The 16,062-nt window shown below is 37.7% G+C and overlaps 1 protein-coding gene across 2 annotated transcripts in view; it reads right to left on the bottom strand.

Moving 5' to 3' along the window:
- LOC112146857 (hook microtubule-tethering protein 2) overlaps positions 1-14,320 on the bottom strand; it is a 24,640-nt gene extending 10,320 nt beyond the window's left edge. For both annotated transcript variants that reach the window (XM_024272891.2, XM_024272892.2), the window contains exons 1-9: positions 14,104-14,320; positions 6,367-6,449; positions 6,012-6,084; positions 5,816-5,866; positions 5,599-5,731; positions 5,450-5,517; positions 5,283-5,348; positions 5,097-5,177; positions 525-691 (exon numbers count right to left, since the gene is read on the bottom strand). In XM_024272891.2, the coding sequence (XP_024128659.1) occupies positions 525-691; positions 5,097-5,177; positions 5,283-5,348; positions 5,450-5,517; positions 5,599-5,731; positions 5,816-5,866; positions 6,012-6,084; positions 6,367-6,449; positions 14,104-14,148 (767 nt within the window). In that variant the 5' untranslated portion in view covers positions 14,149-14,320. The remainder of the gene's footprint in view (positions 1-524; positions 692-5,096; positions 5,178-5,282; positions 5,349-5,449; positions 5,518-5,598; positions 5,732-5,815; positions 5,867-6,011; positions 6,085-6,366; positions 6,450-14,103) is intronic.
- Between the last annotated feature and the right edge of the window lie 1,742 nt (positions 14,321-16,062).

Genomic DNA, 16,062 nt, shown 5'->3' with positions numbered 1-16,062 from the left:
ACATTTTGTCAAAATTATACAAGTTAACACAAAATAACATCGGGCCATTTATAGCAACAATATGAAATGATTTGGCGGGCCAGATATAATTACCCAGAGGGCCGGATCTGGACTTTGACACACTTTTGATTTATCGGACTAAAAGTATGAAAGAAAAATCCTGGAGGAAGATTTGCGAGAATTGCACCACTTTAACATTTTGTAACAGGTCTCTTAACTGCAAATGGCAGACATGGGATAGTGAACAGTAGAAAAATAAAAAGAAGCCCTTCCCTGTTTGTGCAGTGTGAACACCATGGGCTACTGAAGTCATTTAAAGAGATGAGTTGATGACTTTTTCATATATTGCACTAATATATGAGATTACTCATGTGTTTCATGGAGCTAAATAATCATTAATGGGTTATGGTAGTGAAGCGAGCATAGATTCAGTATTGTCCATTTATACTCCTGACTTGCGTATAATTTCTACTTCATTATGCCTTTTTTGGCTGCTGCATCTCATAGTCTTCCAAAGACGGTACCTGTCATTCTCCTCCTGAAGCTGCTCCATCTGGCTTTGCAGCAGCAGCAGCTTCTTGCCGGTGATGGCGGTGGCGGAGACGTCCAGAGAGTCGCAGCAGCTCAGCCTCTCCTTCAGCGAGCGGATCTCTGCCTGCATGGACGCCTTCTCCTCCAAACTCAGCGACAGCTGGCGGAGGGGAACAGAAACACAGAACACTCACAAAACAAAGCGACTTCAAAATATAAAACTCAATAAATAAAGAAGAAATGGTTTCAAACGCAGACAGCTTCAGAGAATGTGGGAGAAAATAAACAACTGGAAGTGCAAAGAGGACTTTCAACACAAGCTTTGTTCTTCATTCACATGCCATCATCGGTCAGCTGATGTGCAGCTTTTCTGACCAAACTCAGAGTTATTTGCAGCCTTGAAGCCATAAACTAATGACAGGATTCAAATAAAGAACTGGATTAATGAGTTTCTAGTTGGGGTGTAGCAATTCATTTTAACAAAGATTCGATTCATGTTATAATTTGTGGTTTCTGATCCGATTCAGTCGACTTTGGTTTATTTTGAATGATCCGATTCACTGATCTAAGACATATCCAGGACATCTTTATCAAAAACGTCCAGTTGTGTAACTCAGAGATAAATACCTGGTACTGAAAAGCGCAGGTGAAGTTTTTTGTATTTTTTGCAAGAGTAAATTAAATATGCAAACAAACAAAGTGAAATCCATTCACATTTTACCTTGATAAAGTTCAGCCCACTGTCGTGTTTCCAGATCAGAATAATCCATTATTAGAACGTTCTACCACACTGTATGGTCACATGTTTTTGCTAAATTGAAAGTGTTTCCTCACATTGGACTGTAGAGATGGTTGATCATGTGTGATGTACTTGGTCGTTTTTATGTCATTGTAAAATAAACCTACAGTTCCTCAATCCAAATAGTTTTTTCAGTATCAAAAACATAGATTTTTTCATTTAGAAACCATTTTTATAACGGTATAGGTCGATTCCTTTCAGTTAACAACAGACAGATTTGGTTGGATAAATCGATTAATCGTTACACCCCTCGTTTTAGTTTGAGCCTAAAACAGTGTCATCGGGTCAAAAGGCATCACCAAACTGCTAAATAATTCCTTCAAAGTTTCAATAGAAGCTGAACAAAAGCCTCTAAGATCATGCAAAGTTCACAGCAGACTCAGAAATGTGCGTTTAAGCATCCATTTCTAATAAGACTGTAAATGCGTATGTTAGCATGTTTACGGCTTCCGCGTTCACGCATAGCTAGCTAGCTCAGTGGTCGTGTGGTAGAGTGTCTGCCCTGAGACTGGAAGGTTGCGAGTTCAAATCCAGGCTGAGTCATACCAAAGACTGCCCTGCTTGACACTCAGCATTAAGAGGTTGGTTTGGGGGGGTTAAACCAGGGGTCCCTAAACTACGGCCCACGGGCCCTCCTCCACATTTGGCCCGGCCCCCCAACGCTATCATTGATGCTTTTTTGTCAATCTGGCTGATCCAGACCCACATAGAGCGTGACTTTTTTTTCCACCCTTCTGCAGTCTGAAGGGACGGGAGAGGAGAGAATATTTGATGGTTTCATCATGTAAAGCAATCACACTATAGTGGTTTACTTTTCCTTTATTAGTATTATTATTTTTCTTCTGTACGTTTTTTGTACGTCTATAGATCTTCAGCTCTTTCAGCTATTTTACTCATTCAACTATTAAAATATTCAGCTCTTTTTATACTAGCTTTTTCAAATGTTTTGGCAGCTACTAAAGGATTTTTAGGCTATTTTGCTGTTTAGCTAATATTTCAACATGCTAGCTGTTTTGGCTAATTTAGGCTGATTATGAGTTCAGCTAATAATTCAGCTGCACGCTAGTTGTTTTGAATAAATTAGATATTTTTTTGGCTAATTTGGCAGTTAGCAAATATTTCAATTTCATGCTAGCCTTTTTGTCACATTTTAGCTTTTTTCCCAGTTATTTAGGCTAATTTGAAGTTTAGCTAATATTTTCGGCTGCACACTAGCAGTTTTGGCTAATTTTGGATTTTTTTTCGAGGTATTTAGGCTAATTTGGAGATTAGCTAATATTTCAGTTGCATACTAGTTGTTTTGGCTAATTTAGGCTTTTTCCGTTTTTTAGGATATTTTGTCTCTTTGCTAATATTTCAGCTGGCTATCAGCTTCAGCATTTTTAGCTATCAATTTAAGCATCTTCAGCAGCTACATTCAACTTACAGCATTCACACGAGCATTATCGCAGGTAATGCTATATATCTAGTTTTGAAAAGGGTTTTAGTATTTTTTTTGTGTGTAAAGTTTACAGAAAGGAATTATTTAAAACTTGGCTATGTGTTGCTTTATGGAAAACCATAAAAGTTTACGTTTAGGCTGTGATTGTTAAACTCCCCCACACCAGAGAAGAAAACAGTTATGTGGCACTCGCAAGAAAAAGAAAAGTTTGGGGACCGCTGGGTTAAACCCCAAAATGGTTCCTGAGTGCGGAGGTGCCTGCAGCTCACCCCTCCCCCAGGGGATGTGTCAAATGGGATGTGTGAAAGCTAATGGAGCTTTAACATTACACAAGTTTTGTGTCTGTTTTCTGCCTCTATGCACAAAGAGCACAGGATTTAAACACACATTTAAAGTTAAACCAGTTGACCATTCGTTTGAAAAATGTTTATGGAGGAGATATTATTAATTGCAGTTTGCGTACAGTTGGTATCATGTGACACCAAGTCAAATATATCAGAATAGAGCTGTGAAACAAAAGCCTGGAGGAATACTCTTCCAGCTATGATTACATGCAGAGATTTTGAGGAGAAAAGAATGACCAATACTTAAGAAATGCACCAAAAAAGTTACACAAACTTGGGAGTTTAGTTTTTAAAAAACTGGACTTTTTGGTTCATCAGGAGGCTTGAAAGCCAGAAAAACCCGCCGCTGAACTTTGAGTACAGATTTCATGCTGTTGCTCTGCACCATCAAGAGTAAATAGCTCCTAAAACAACACCAGTGACTAATCTCCAACGTGTGGGCTGAGCAAGTAAACAAACAGGTGGGCTCAGCGCAGCACAAATTATTGCTGCGTCCCAAGGCAACATGTCAGTTTTATCTTGATGTTATGCAACTATCGACCAGAATGTCTCAAACTAAATCAGTCGCTCAGTGGTGCGAAACGCGGCTTCCTGCAGGCGGATCGATAAACAGGAGGAGGTTCAAACGCGCTGCAGCAACAATCACACAACAGCAGACGAACTGCACTTTATTACAATGTAAAACCTTTATTTAAACAGCAAAAAAGGTGTTTCAAATGGGGTCATCCTTCTGTCACATAGTTGTATCCAAACACAAACCTGCGGTTTGTGTTTGGATACAACTATGTGACAGAAAGATGACCCCATTCTGGTTTGTTTGGGTTTAAACCAAGCTGACAGAGTGGTCAACTTCACCAACCACAAAACTTAACAGACGGTAATTTGCCGATATCCTGAGGGGATTAGCACCCCTTTGAAGAAACGCGCTCTAGATTTGGGTGCTGCGATTCTCCCCCTGGCTGCAGGAATCTCTATAACTCAAAACACAATTTTAAACTAAAAAATAACCATCTGAACTAAGAAAAATCTCTAGACTCAAGGTACAAAATTAGTAAAATTTTGTGCCAACGATTACAAATGTTCAAAATGAATAAACTACTGCTTTGTGGTTTCACAACTTTAAATATTTGAGTTTTGTTTTTGTTCTACTGCACTAAGAAAATAGATTTCTACAAAAAAATGCAACTAAAAAGCAAATAAAGGCACTTTTCCTTTTTTTTCCCCAAAATAAAATGTCATATCTATTTATATATGCATCTAAAACTTGTTTCTAAGAAATGTCAATCTAATATGTTTAGTCAATAAATCCTAATTAGTCAAAAATGAGACTTTTCAAGCAAATATAACCATTGATTCTACCTTCACAAATGGCTCTTTTACTGTTAAACCTAAAGCACTTCCACTGGGTGATTTTCACCCGAGCAAAAGTATTGACATGATGTTCAATAAGTAGCGTTTTTCTGAGTGTCATGGGTCCCTGAGTAAAGTCTCACATGTCTCAGGAATGGGTGGACCAAAAGCCAAGTGTCCATTATCATTATTTATTTTTTGGGGATTTTTTTCTTCTCAAACTCCTCGTTTTTCAGCCATTTTCAAACCCGTTTTAAGGATCTTCCTATGTATTTATTCTCCATTTTGTTACATATACCACAGTTAAACTAAAAAATATTTACTCTAATTTGTGTTGATATATTTTGATCTATTTTTCTGAGAAATACGTTTTATTGGGTATTTTATAAACAGGTAAAAATTACCTGGCAAAAGTGTTGGTGTAACTTTTAATAGCGAAAGTGTTCTGGGGTTAAAGGTTGTTGACCTCTGAGCTAAAGTGACTTTGGGGGAATTGTTCTAAAAATACCTATAGGCTCTCTGGGATTAAATAAATTGCAAAAATAAATTTAACTTAATTGCGTTTGGGGTAGAGAAGTGAAAGCTTGAGAATCTCTCAAAGACTCCCCAGACAGGATTTTAAGCAGCACACCTGATGTTGAAGGTCTCTGCAGCGCTGGCTCAGATTGTCCTTCTCTTCTGGTTCCTCGCTCAGGAAATAATATTTTCTAGACTGCAAAGACATGAGAACCTGACTTAGAACAACAAAAATGGGGGCATATGAGACAAGTGGAGCCTTCACCAGACCGACTGAAGAGGAGGATCAGTGCTGTTTCACCTGGAAGTCAAAGTCTCCGTACGTCTCTGGGCTTCCTGGTTCTGATGAAGGCTCCTTTGCTAAAAGCTGAGACAAAACCACACAAGTGGATGCAGAAATTCAAATATTGGGACTTTTTCTGGACATTTGCATGTAAAATTAGTGCATCTTTCATGATGTTCCCCCACCTCCTGAATGGCTGTCATCACCACGTGCTGCACAGACTCCTCAAGGGTCATGATCTGCTGGATTTGCTCTGCAAAAGTCAGTCAAATCTCTCCAGCTGGTCCATTTCTTCTTATTTTTGTTTTCCTTGCTTCTCCAGTAGAGGACTTACCTTGCTTCTTCTCACAGCTGACAGCACAACCCAACACAAGCTGCACCAGCTTCCCCAGCTCAGTGACGTCTCCCATTTCTCCTATCAAGCTCACGTCGGGTAAATGCTCATCAGATACCTGGTGACTGAGCACCTGACGGAGGGAGAGAAAGGTCAGACTTCTTACTTCAACAAAACTGGGACAAAAAACATCAAATGAAATGAAAAATCCTCTCACATCCTGATAATATTCCATCATGCTTTTAAGAATCTTTTTCAAGTTGCTGACCTGAAAAAAAAAAAAAAAAAAACAGAGATAGAGGCTTTGTACTAATTTTAAATAAAGGAAAAGGAAGTCAAAAAAATCCTTCACATCCTTGTCATTCCAGGTAGCTACGGGCTATCCTGTCATGTCCTGCTGTTTCACAAATTACCTTCAGGCGCCAGTTGGCCCCGCTCTCCTCCTTGATCCGGCCTAACCACGTCTCATTAAACCAAGAGGGGTCTCTGTTAATGAGAGACGAGGAGAGCGCCGATGTATATTTGGATGTACAAGATTCAGAGAGAGGCCAGGGGGCAAAGCGGCCCGCGCCGGCGCTCTACCGCCACATTTGAGCAAAGCTGTGCGTTTCAGTGTCAGGAAATAAAGCAAACAGGCAAAACAATGACGGCTTAAAAAAATGCAATCCAGTTTTAGCAGTTTTGCACTAAAAATTTGACAGTTTGTGCTTAAACTTGACTACTTAAACAGGAAAAAGAAATAAAGATTCAGGAAAAGCGCATTCTTACATTCTGTGCAGCACATGCGCGATGGCCACTCCGCTTGTCAGGTCAGATTTACTGCTGCATGATGGGACCTGAAACGTCTGCAACTGCAAACAAAAGAATTGAATTACAACACACATTTACAGAACACACTGATGTTTAGGACAGATGTGAGCGCGTCAAAACTTCTGAAAACTCTAGAAATAAGACTGCTTTAGTGTTAAAACAGGATTGGGACTGAAACAATCTTAGGAACATCGATCTAATGTCTTTATATCTTTAAAAAAACAAAAAAAAACATAAATGCATAATCAGGACTGTACTGAAGGAACAAGCTTAACAACAAAAAGGTTTCATAACAGGTGAGTTTAGCTCCAGTGCTGTGGAAATCTAAATGCTGCCTTGTGTAACCTGGGCGGAGGATTAGAGAAACTTAAATATACATCAGATTCTTAAGTATTTTTCAACCTTTCTTTAAGGAAGGGTTTGATTTTTCCTTGATAAAAATTACAAGGCACACAAAAAAAAATTCTGTCATCTGTATTAAAGACCTATGAAAATTGTGTTTTAATCACGGCTGGGAATCGATTAAAAAAATTAACTAATGAATGGCAAACAGGGAAAAAATGCATCATGATTAATCGCAAGTAACTTTTTTTTTAGTCTCAGTATTTGCCGACCACTTATCTGTGAATAATCACAATATGAAGTCACACACAACACTTTGATATTGCAACATTTATTTTTAAGTAAGGCTGTCAATTGATTTGAAAAAAAATCAAGTGAACCTGCAGACCTAAAAAAAGAATAAATAAATAAATTAATAAAAGTTTCAGTCGCTGCTCTGCATCACATGCAGGCTGCTTTAAAACAATGTTTTTCTTCATCTTCTGTACAAAAACAAGCGGTAGGAGGTGAACTTTCTCCCTGAACTGATGCTTTATTTAATCTATCAGCATTTTTATCGCTTTCTTCTGCCACAGATCAAATAGTTCATTTTTTTGTGAAAAGGTGATGTAAACCAGAAAAGAAAAAAGATTGAAGTACCAAAAACAGATTGACTGTGTTATTTCTCCTTTAAATAATCATGGTATAAGTTGGATAATGCCCAACAAAGTGTTTTAAATCACGCCGTGGAAAACTAAATTGGCGAGCCAAAGCAAAGGACTGTAATTAATTTGCGTTTATGAATATTAATGCGCCAATTCTGTTTGGTAAATCACGTGCGTCAACGCATTAATGTTCACAGCCCTAGTTTTACTATGTTTCTGTACATTTTCTCATAATGGAGGACATATATTAAATTATTTGAGATTAAAACTGAATTTTTGAGTTTTTCTTTATTCAAATTGTGATGGATCAGGCTTTCCATGACAAATGTGGACAAGGTGGACAAGACTTTATGTCTGTCATTGGACACCAGTAAAGATCAGCAATCCTTGGGACAAAAAGTTCTTGTGGGGTCCATATGACCAAACTTTTAATGTAAACGAGCCTAGGAGAGCGGAAGGGTTAAAAGACCACTAATGATTTAACAATAGATCAAAATATACTGCATTAGGAGTATGACTTTAACAATATTGACTCAATCCTATCAAAGTGTCTTAAAAAAAACAACTATTTTTTGATCTGTCATTTTGTACCTGCTCCGTGTCAAATCTGGGTTTGGATGAACGCAGAGCCGATTTCCTGGCAATAGTAAATATTTTTTTTAGACCAAGTAGGTGAAATTGAATAATTTCCCACGATACACCTGACCATTTCTCACGGCACACTTGTTGAAAACACTGTTCTACACACTGCATAACAAAGAGGAGCAGCAGTGGGAAAGATCTGCAGATGTGGCGGTTTTACACCAAATCTGGACTTTGACAGGAATACGTCAATTCCTCTCTTTTGTTCACCAGATGGTTGCAGGTTTGCCCTAAAACTGTGTGAATTCTAAAATAAAATGTGGATGTACAACAAGCCCGTATGATGATGCATCTACCGGCAAACTTCATAACTGCTACAAGACAGAAAAGTTTCCCTTTTAAAATATTAATGCTCTTACAGGTTTTTACTGAGAGAGAAAAACAGCAGTGATCGTGGCAAAGATATCCAGAAGACGTGGTACAGTGATCCCCCCATACCAGAGTTTGACAATTACAATGTAAAGAATGTGTGCAGATGATGGAAAAACATCACTTTTATTTCACTTTCAAAACACGTGCTATTTATTCCATTTTAAACAACCTGCATATATATATATGTGCATACAATGATGTCAAAAGGATAACCCAAGTGTTAAAAACTTAAATCACAGACTTTTCATGTAATTTCCTGTAGTGCTGCCACAAACAATTATTTTAATAGTCGACTAATCACCGATTATTTTTTTGATTAGTCGACTAATCGGGTCATGGGCAAACTGGATGTAAAGCACAAACCATAACCAAGCTTTAAACTGGCTAAAAGCTAGATGTAAAGTATTAGCTGTGATAATGCCAGTGTGAATGCTGTAAGATGAATTTTTCCACAAAAGATGCTAGCTGAAGATGCAAAAATTTATGGCTAAAAACACTAAAGTTGATAGCTGAAATCTCTGAAACTAATAGCTGAAAATGCTGAAGCTGATAGGCAGCTAAAATATTAGCCTAAAAAAATGAAAATAGCCTAAGTTAGCCAAAACAGCTCCCATGAAATATTAGCTTAGCTCTAAATTAGACGATAACAATGAAAAAAATCTTAAATTAGCTAGCATACAGCTGAAATATTAGCTAAACTCCAAAATAGCCTAAAAACCCTTAATAAGTGCCAGAATAGTCCAAAAAGCTAGCATAACGCCATTATAACTTTCAACTTTCCTACACTCTGACCCCATATAATATAAACGACTTATCAACTATTAAATTAGTCGTCAACTATTTTAATAGTCGATTAGTCGTCAATTAGTCGATTAATTGTGGCAGCCCTAATTTCCTGCAGTATGATGACAAAAAGGATGTCAAATAGCCGTTGCTGTAAACAACGTACTACAAAAAGTATGGAATTTCGTTTGATAGATCAATCAACGGGAAATAAACGGTATGCCGCTAGTGAGCCATTTGCTGTTGGACAGCATTTGTCACTCTGGCATGCTCAAGCTGATCCCACACACGGTCAAGGTTAAGGTCAGGACCAGAGGTGGGACCAAGTCATTGTTTTGCAAGTCCGAGTCAAGTCCCAAGTCTTTGTCCTCAAGTCCGAGTCAAGTCCCAAGTCAAAAGCACTCAAGTCCCAAGTCGAGTCACAAGTCAACACCAACAAGTCTCAAGTCGAGTCACAAGTCCTACTATTAATGTTTCAAGTCATTTCAAGTCATTTAATAAACCATGTGATATTAGTTACACAGATCATGTGTGCTTTTAAGAACTGCATTTTGAAAGCATTTTAGCTAAATTCCCACTGAGTTGATGCATCCCCACTTCAAAAATCCAAAATAATTTCTCTATAACAAAAACGCAGTTAACCACATTTGAAATGTGGTTAGATGGAGACAGCAGGGAACCAGGGTAGTCTGGATATTTAAGGGGTCATACCATGATTTTCTTAAGCCTTTTAGAGTGAACTATATCCATATATATGATCATATATTACGTTTGGAACACTAAAAAAACATTCATGAAAGACTACCAGTTATTTTCTTTAGTTTCTGTCCTACCCGGAAGTAAAACAACTCGATTCCTGAGGCTCCGCCTGCTGCTGCGTGTGGCTGCCGACCATTTCATGATTTCATTCTAGAGCCAGCAGTGTGTATTCGTTTTTCCCTCAAAAATAAATATTAATTATTTTCAAAGATGGATGCACATACCATCTGCCCTCACTAGGCCTGGCCATCAGTACACTGCTTCACAACAGAAATACACTCAACGACTGTGCCCAATGGGGGGGGGGGTTCCTAAAGGAGTCCCACATCTACTGGGATACTGTTTGAGCTGGAATTTATTCAAGACAGGACACAACCAGAAGATAGGTTTTCTGCATTTAAATGAAAGTTTTTTGCTGATCATCATTAGCTCAGAGGAGAAATTGGGTGTTGGTGTTAGACTGGGGGCGGAGCTATCAGAGCATACTCTTCCTAAAAGGGGCGGTCTCACTCTGTGACATCAGATCATGAGGCTCGTTTTCGTGGGTATGGGAGGGGCTGCTGCTAACAGCGCAGTTTGTAGAGGATTTATGGTACTCAGAAATGCATGGATGAATCAAAATACCACTTTGGAGTTCTTTATGTGAGGAATGAACATTAAAATACACTTAAATGCTCAAAAAGTTTTGTTTTCATGGTATGGTCCCTTTGAATCCCCTCACTACAGACCAGATATGTGCACTTAAGCTTGTGGGTGATGAGGTACTGACTCTTTCAGTCTAAATTAATAAACCAGTACATTTACCAACCAATGATTCTATTTCATTTCAGCATTTTCTTTATAAACAGAGCGGATACAGGAAGAAGAACTGAGGAAGAACGTAAAATGCAGAGTGGTTTAGTTCAGGGGTCTGCAACCTACGACTCCAGAGCCACATGTGGCTCTTCTATCCCTCCATGGTAATAGTAATTCTCAAAAATTTAGAGATAAGATATTATTTTAGCAACATGCTAACATTTATGGCTAATTTGTTATCTACTGGAGTTTTTAGGCTAAGTTAGAGTTTAGCTTTTATTTTAGCAACATGCTAATCTTTTTGACTAATTTAGTTATAGAGTAATTTTAGGCCATTGAGGAGTTCAGCTAGTAATTGAGCAATGAGCTAGCTTTTTTTTCCTAATTTGGCCTCTAATTAATTTTTTAAACATTTTTGGCCAATCTATTATCTCCCTGAGTTTTTGGGCTAATTTAGAGTTTAGCTTTTATTTTAGCAACATGCTAAAATTTTTGGCCGATTTAATTTGCTGAGGTATTTTATGCTAGTTTGGAGTTCAGCTAGTAATTAGGCAGCAAGCTAGCTTTTTTGCTAATTTGGCCTCTACTAAAAGTAAAAGGTAAAAATGTTTAAAAAAATCAAATTTTGAGAAATGCTAGTATTTTTTATATTTTTTACGCCAAAAAAATAGATAGAATTCATATATATTAAAAAAAGAAGGTCATGAATGCAAATCCAAATTTCTTAAAGGCTAAAGTAAGATGCAGTTCTAGGTTTGATCAGAGCCCAAATGGCTCTTTTACTGTTAAAGGTTGCCGATCCCTGGTTTAGTTTGACTAAAAAAACAAAACAGAACAAAATATATGAATAGTACATCTAGGTTTATGTTAAACATTTTTGTTGTGAAATTGATTTTTTGTTGTTTGAGATACAATTTGTTTGTATTCAGTACAAAATTTCTGTCAACTTACTGTCAAAATATCTCACATTAAGTTAACAGGAATTAAGTTAAATTATGTATTCAAGACAGAAAAGTAGGGTTCAAAACAAAAATGCTAAATGTAAAACTAAATGTGATATATGTGTATATATATATATATTGGTACATACAGTATATTTATAAAGTGACTTTAAATTACATTTTATGTATAAATATATATTGCAAAGTTATGCAACAAATATTACTTTGTTCACGCTGTATTTGAACAGGAAACACTCTGAATACAGAGATTATGAGTATGATTAAATTCATTAGAATCAAATAAATTGTATTCATGGTGGACAAATCTTCTTTATCAGAAGTACACATCTAATGATAGCAGGTGAAACACTAAAATAAAGACATGCAAACTAAAAACTCTTAAAGCAGTAAATGTAAATATTTTGTCAATGAAAAAGGAAGGAACAGCAAATATTCAAGAGGGAATGTGACCCCCAGAGAAAGAGGATGTTTTTTTACTAAAACACACCATAAAACTTAAAGCAGCAAAATTGGTAAACTGAAAAAAGGGAAATAAAGAACCCTATGCAGCACATCAGTGAATTCTATAATACATTTGCTGGATTTATACCAGAAAACGACAGAGAACAACCGAGCCAGCTCCACAGCAGCCCTGCTGTCCCTCTATGATCGCTCGCGTCCTGCCCAGATCCCAGGTAAAGATCTGAGTGGTGGAAATGTCCAAATCACCTTTTGTCACTATGTGACTAAGCTGCATGGTGTCACAGTGTACCGCTAACAGAGTTTACAGTCTCATTCATTTAACAGCAGCTAGCGGTTAGCCGCTAAGCTAGCGCCAGCTTTCACTCAGAACTTACTTGATTTTGCTGCTCCTACAGTCAGATGAAGTTGGTTGTTGTTGAATCTCTGTGAGTAATCCTTTAATCCACATGCTCTGCAAACTGCAAACCGTTTGTTTTTGACGATCTATAAACTTTTATGCTAGAAGTAAAAACACCGGCAAACAGGAACTCGTGCTTTTAAAGGGGAGGCGGGACTATCTTTTTCTGCAATTTGATTGGTTGGACTGTCACATCAATCAAAGGTGGCTCTAATTTGATTGGATGTTGGGCCGACACCGCAGACGGATGTAAATAGGACAGATAGAGAGACCGCAGTGCGCGCGGCTTTCTCTCTTTATACTTTATAATCCGTGGATTTGGGGGGAAAATGGCAAGTCTTTCCGAGTCAGAGGGCTAAAGTCCGAGTCAAGTCACAAGTTATGTATATCAAAGTCCAAGTCAAGTCACGAGTCAGAGGTAGGAAAGTCCAAGTCGAGTCTAAAGTCGTCAAATTCATGACTCGAGTCTGACTCGAGTCCAAGTCATGTGACTCGAGTCCCCACCTCTGGTCAGGACTGCTGGCAGGTCATTCCATTCCCTCCACTCCCAAATTCTGAAAGTAATCCACACTGTGCGGGGTTGTCTCTACTGGTGGAGAGACTTCCTCCAACGACAAAGATGCCACCCCATATCATCACACTGCCGCCACCAAAAGATGCTGGCGGAATTGAACATCATAAACGATTGTCCTCCATATGTTCAGATCTCCCTGCATGTGTCGCTAATGTCAGCACAAACGGGTCAAAGAGGCAGCTTTGTGCATGCATGCGCTCTGATGATTACTCCTGCAAAATGGTAACTGTCAGTTGGTAGGAAATGCCCTTCAGCTGGAAGATGGTCCGAGATCTTACTCCTACCAATGCTGGAACGTGTCATGGCTGTCCGGTAAACATCCTGTGCTGTTGTCTGGCACTGGAAGAGGAACTTCAGCTAATTTTCTTACATTTAGATCTGCAGCTTCACCCAGAACTGCAATGATTACACATTTTGAACAGAAGATTGTTCACAAAAGAAGACGTAGTAATTTGGAAAAGAAAGAAAAAAAAAACACTAATTTTCTATGTTTTAATGCTAGATTTATTGCATTCTGGAGTCTGGACTAGACTCGAGACAATTTGCATGCGCATTTGCACGCATGCGCGAACAATCCACTAAATCTCTACATGTGGGAGCTCTTAACTCGCTAATTATATCAGATTTTGACTTCACGCTGCGTGGAAATGTGAGCCTGAAAATCAAGTCAAGTGTGCGACCGGCCTAACGCAGTTCCTGGAGCCTCTCGGGGGGTTGGAGCTGGTTTGGTTGCATAAGTCAACAATGCTGACATCTGAGTCACTGTGAGGGGCAAACCACCAGAAACAAACTCCTAAAGAGTTTAAAAAGAATTCGCGTTAATGGCTAACAACTCTTTAAAGCTTGACCACAACAACGCTAACGCTGTCATCAACAAACATCCTCCATGTTTAGGATACACCTGCTGTCACCTGTTAGCAACCGGCTAACCCCACTGGTCAAACTAGCTAGTTTGAAACTTACCCAGGTTAGCAGTGAGTCACACAATTTAGCTTTGTCCAGACTCATTCTGCTGTAAAGGCTTTCCCCCGCTGGCAGAAGAGCAAACACTTTCTGTCCCCTTTTAACTAGTTTCGCCCTGAAGTTTGTAACTCAGTCCGCGATCCTTTCCACGTCAGACATGATCCTGCTGCGTCCTCCCACCGCTGTGCGGCTCCGCTTCGCTTTTCAGGGCCTTATTGTCCCTGCCAGCTTCCGTAGGAGTGCGCGTCCCCATGGCAACGGATAATGTTACAGGTCAGCGTGTCTGGTCACGAGAAAAAAACAGTAATTATGGAAATTATGGACTAGTTTTAATGCTCTCATTTAACGCTAGATTAAATGTTGGAGAAGCTAAAGTGTTGTTTATTTACACGTTACTGAACCACAGAAATGCTCGTTAAAAACGCCCTAAAAATACAATTCAGCTCAACAATTTCAGTAAAAACTGGGATGAGTTTAAAGAAGAACTTTGTTAAAAGGTTTACATTAATGATTTAGAAAATTGGTTGACCTTTTTGTTTTTTAAATAATAATATTAATCATTATTATTAATATTGTTACATTTTATTTATTAAGTTTTTAAAACAATTTATTAAAAAAATACAAGTTTTTCTTCATTCATTATTTGTGTTTTAAATGCAATTGTGTTTTTTTCTTCTGATTTTAATGTGTTTTTTCAAAATAAATGTAAAAATTCTTGGATTATTGTTAAAAAGATTTTTGTTATACTATGAGTCATGTGTCAGGCCCGGGGGCCGGATCCGGCCCTCCGGGTAATTCTATCTGGCACTCCAGATCATTTTGTTTTATTCATATTAACGGCCTGATGTTATCTTGCACTCATTTCTAACTTGTATAATTTTGAAAAAATATATTCTTGGTGTAAAAAATTGAAAGTTATTTAGGGTTTAAGACGATTTTTTCTGGAATAATATGCCTACCTTTTTATTGTTCATAAATATGTTAAAAGGCTACAGTTTTAAAGTTATAAAAATTGTCATTCTGCTAGCTTTTTGGACTATTTTGGCATTTACTAAGATTATTTTAGTCTATTTTGGAGTTTGACTAATATTTCAGCAACATGCTAGATGTTTTGGTTAATTTAGGCTTTTTAAAGTATTTTATGCTATTTTGGAATTAGGCTAATATTTATATGCTAGCTGTCTTGGCTAATTTAGGCTTTTTTCAGTTTTTAGGGATATTTTAAAGTTTAGCTATTTCTCAGCTACATGCTAGCTGCTTGGGCTAACCTAAGTTGTTTTTTTTTGTTTGTTTGTTTTTTGTTGTTTTTAGGCTAATTTAGCATTTAGCTAATATTTTAGCTGGCTTTCAACTTCAGCTTTTTCAGCTCTTTGCTTCAATATTTTCAGCTATTAATTTCAGCATTTTTAGTTATCAGCACTAGGATCTTTTGCAGCCAAATTCAGCTTACAGCATTCACACTAGCATTATTGCAAGTAATGATTTATATCTAGTCTATAATTATGAGGAAAAGTTATGGTTTTAAAGTTTTACAAATGTAGTTTTAGAGTGTTATATAATATATAAATGTTTATCGCGTTCGTCCCGTGACCTTATGTGTGTTCTGGATTTTGGCCCCTTGTGTGATTGAGTTTGACACCCAAGCTCAAAGCTACTAATCTTCTTGTTTATTGTCAGAGGAGTCTAAATGTCTTATAACCTCTTGATATGGGAATTTATATCTTTAAAAATCAGCTCCAATAAAAATCATATTTTTGAGATTTTTAACATGTTCTTGAAGCATTTTTGTGATGGACGACGTATATAAAGGAAAAAAAAGAAAACTACCTTTCTGAGTATTTCATTTTCTAAAATTGTTGTAAATCTGGAGCAAAGGAATAAACACAGTTTTAAAAAGCTAGTAGTTGTTGTGTACAAAGTACAAGTGGTGGGCCTCAGCCTCCCTGCTCCATTCTGATG

The sequence above is a fragment of the Oryzias melastigma genome, linkage group LG8, assembly GCF_002922805.2.
Source record: "Oryzias melastigma strain HK-1 linkage group LG8, ASM292280v2, whole genome shotgun sequence".
Taxonomy (NCBI): domain Eukaryota; kingdom Metazoa; phylum Chordata; class Actinopteri; order Beloniformes; family Adrianichthyidae; genus Oryzias; species Oryzias melastigma.
The sequence above is the reverse complement of the archived record's forward strand: the minus strand, read 5'-3'. Positions and strand labels throughout refer to the sequence as shown.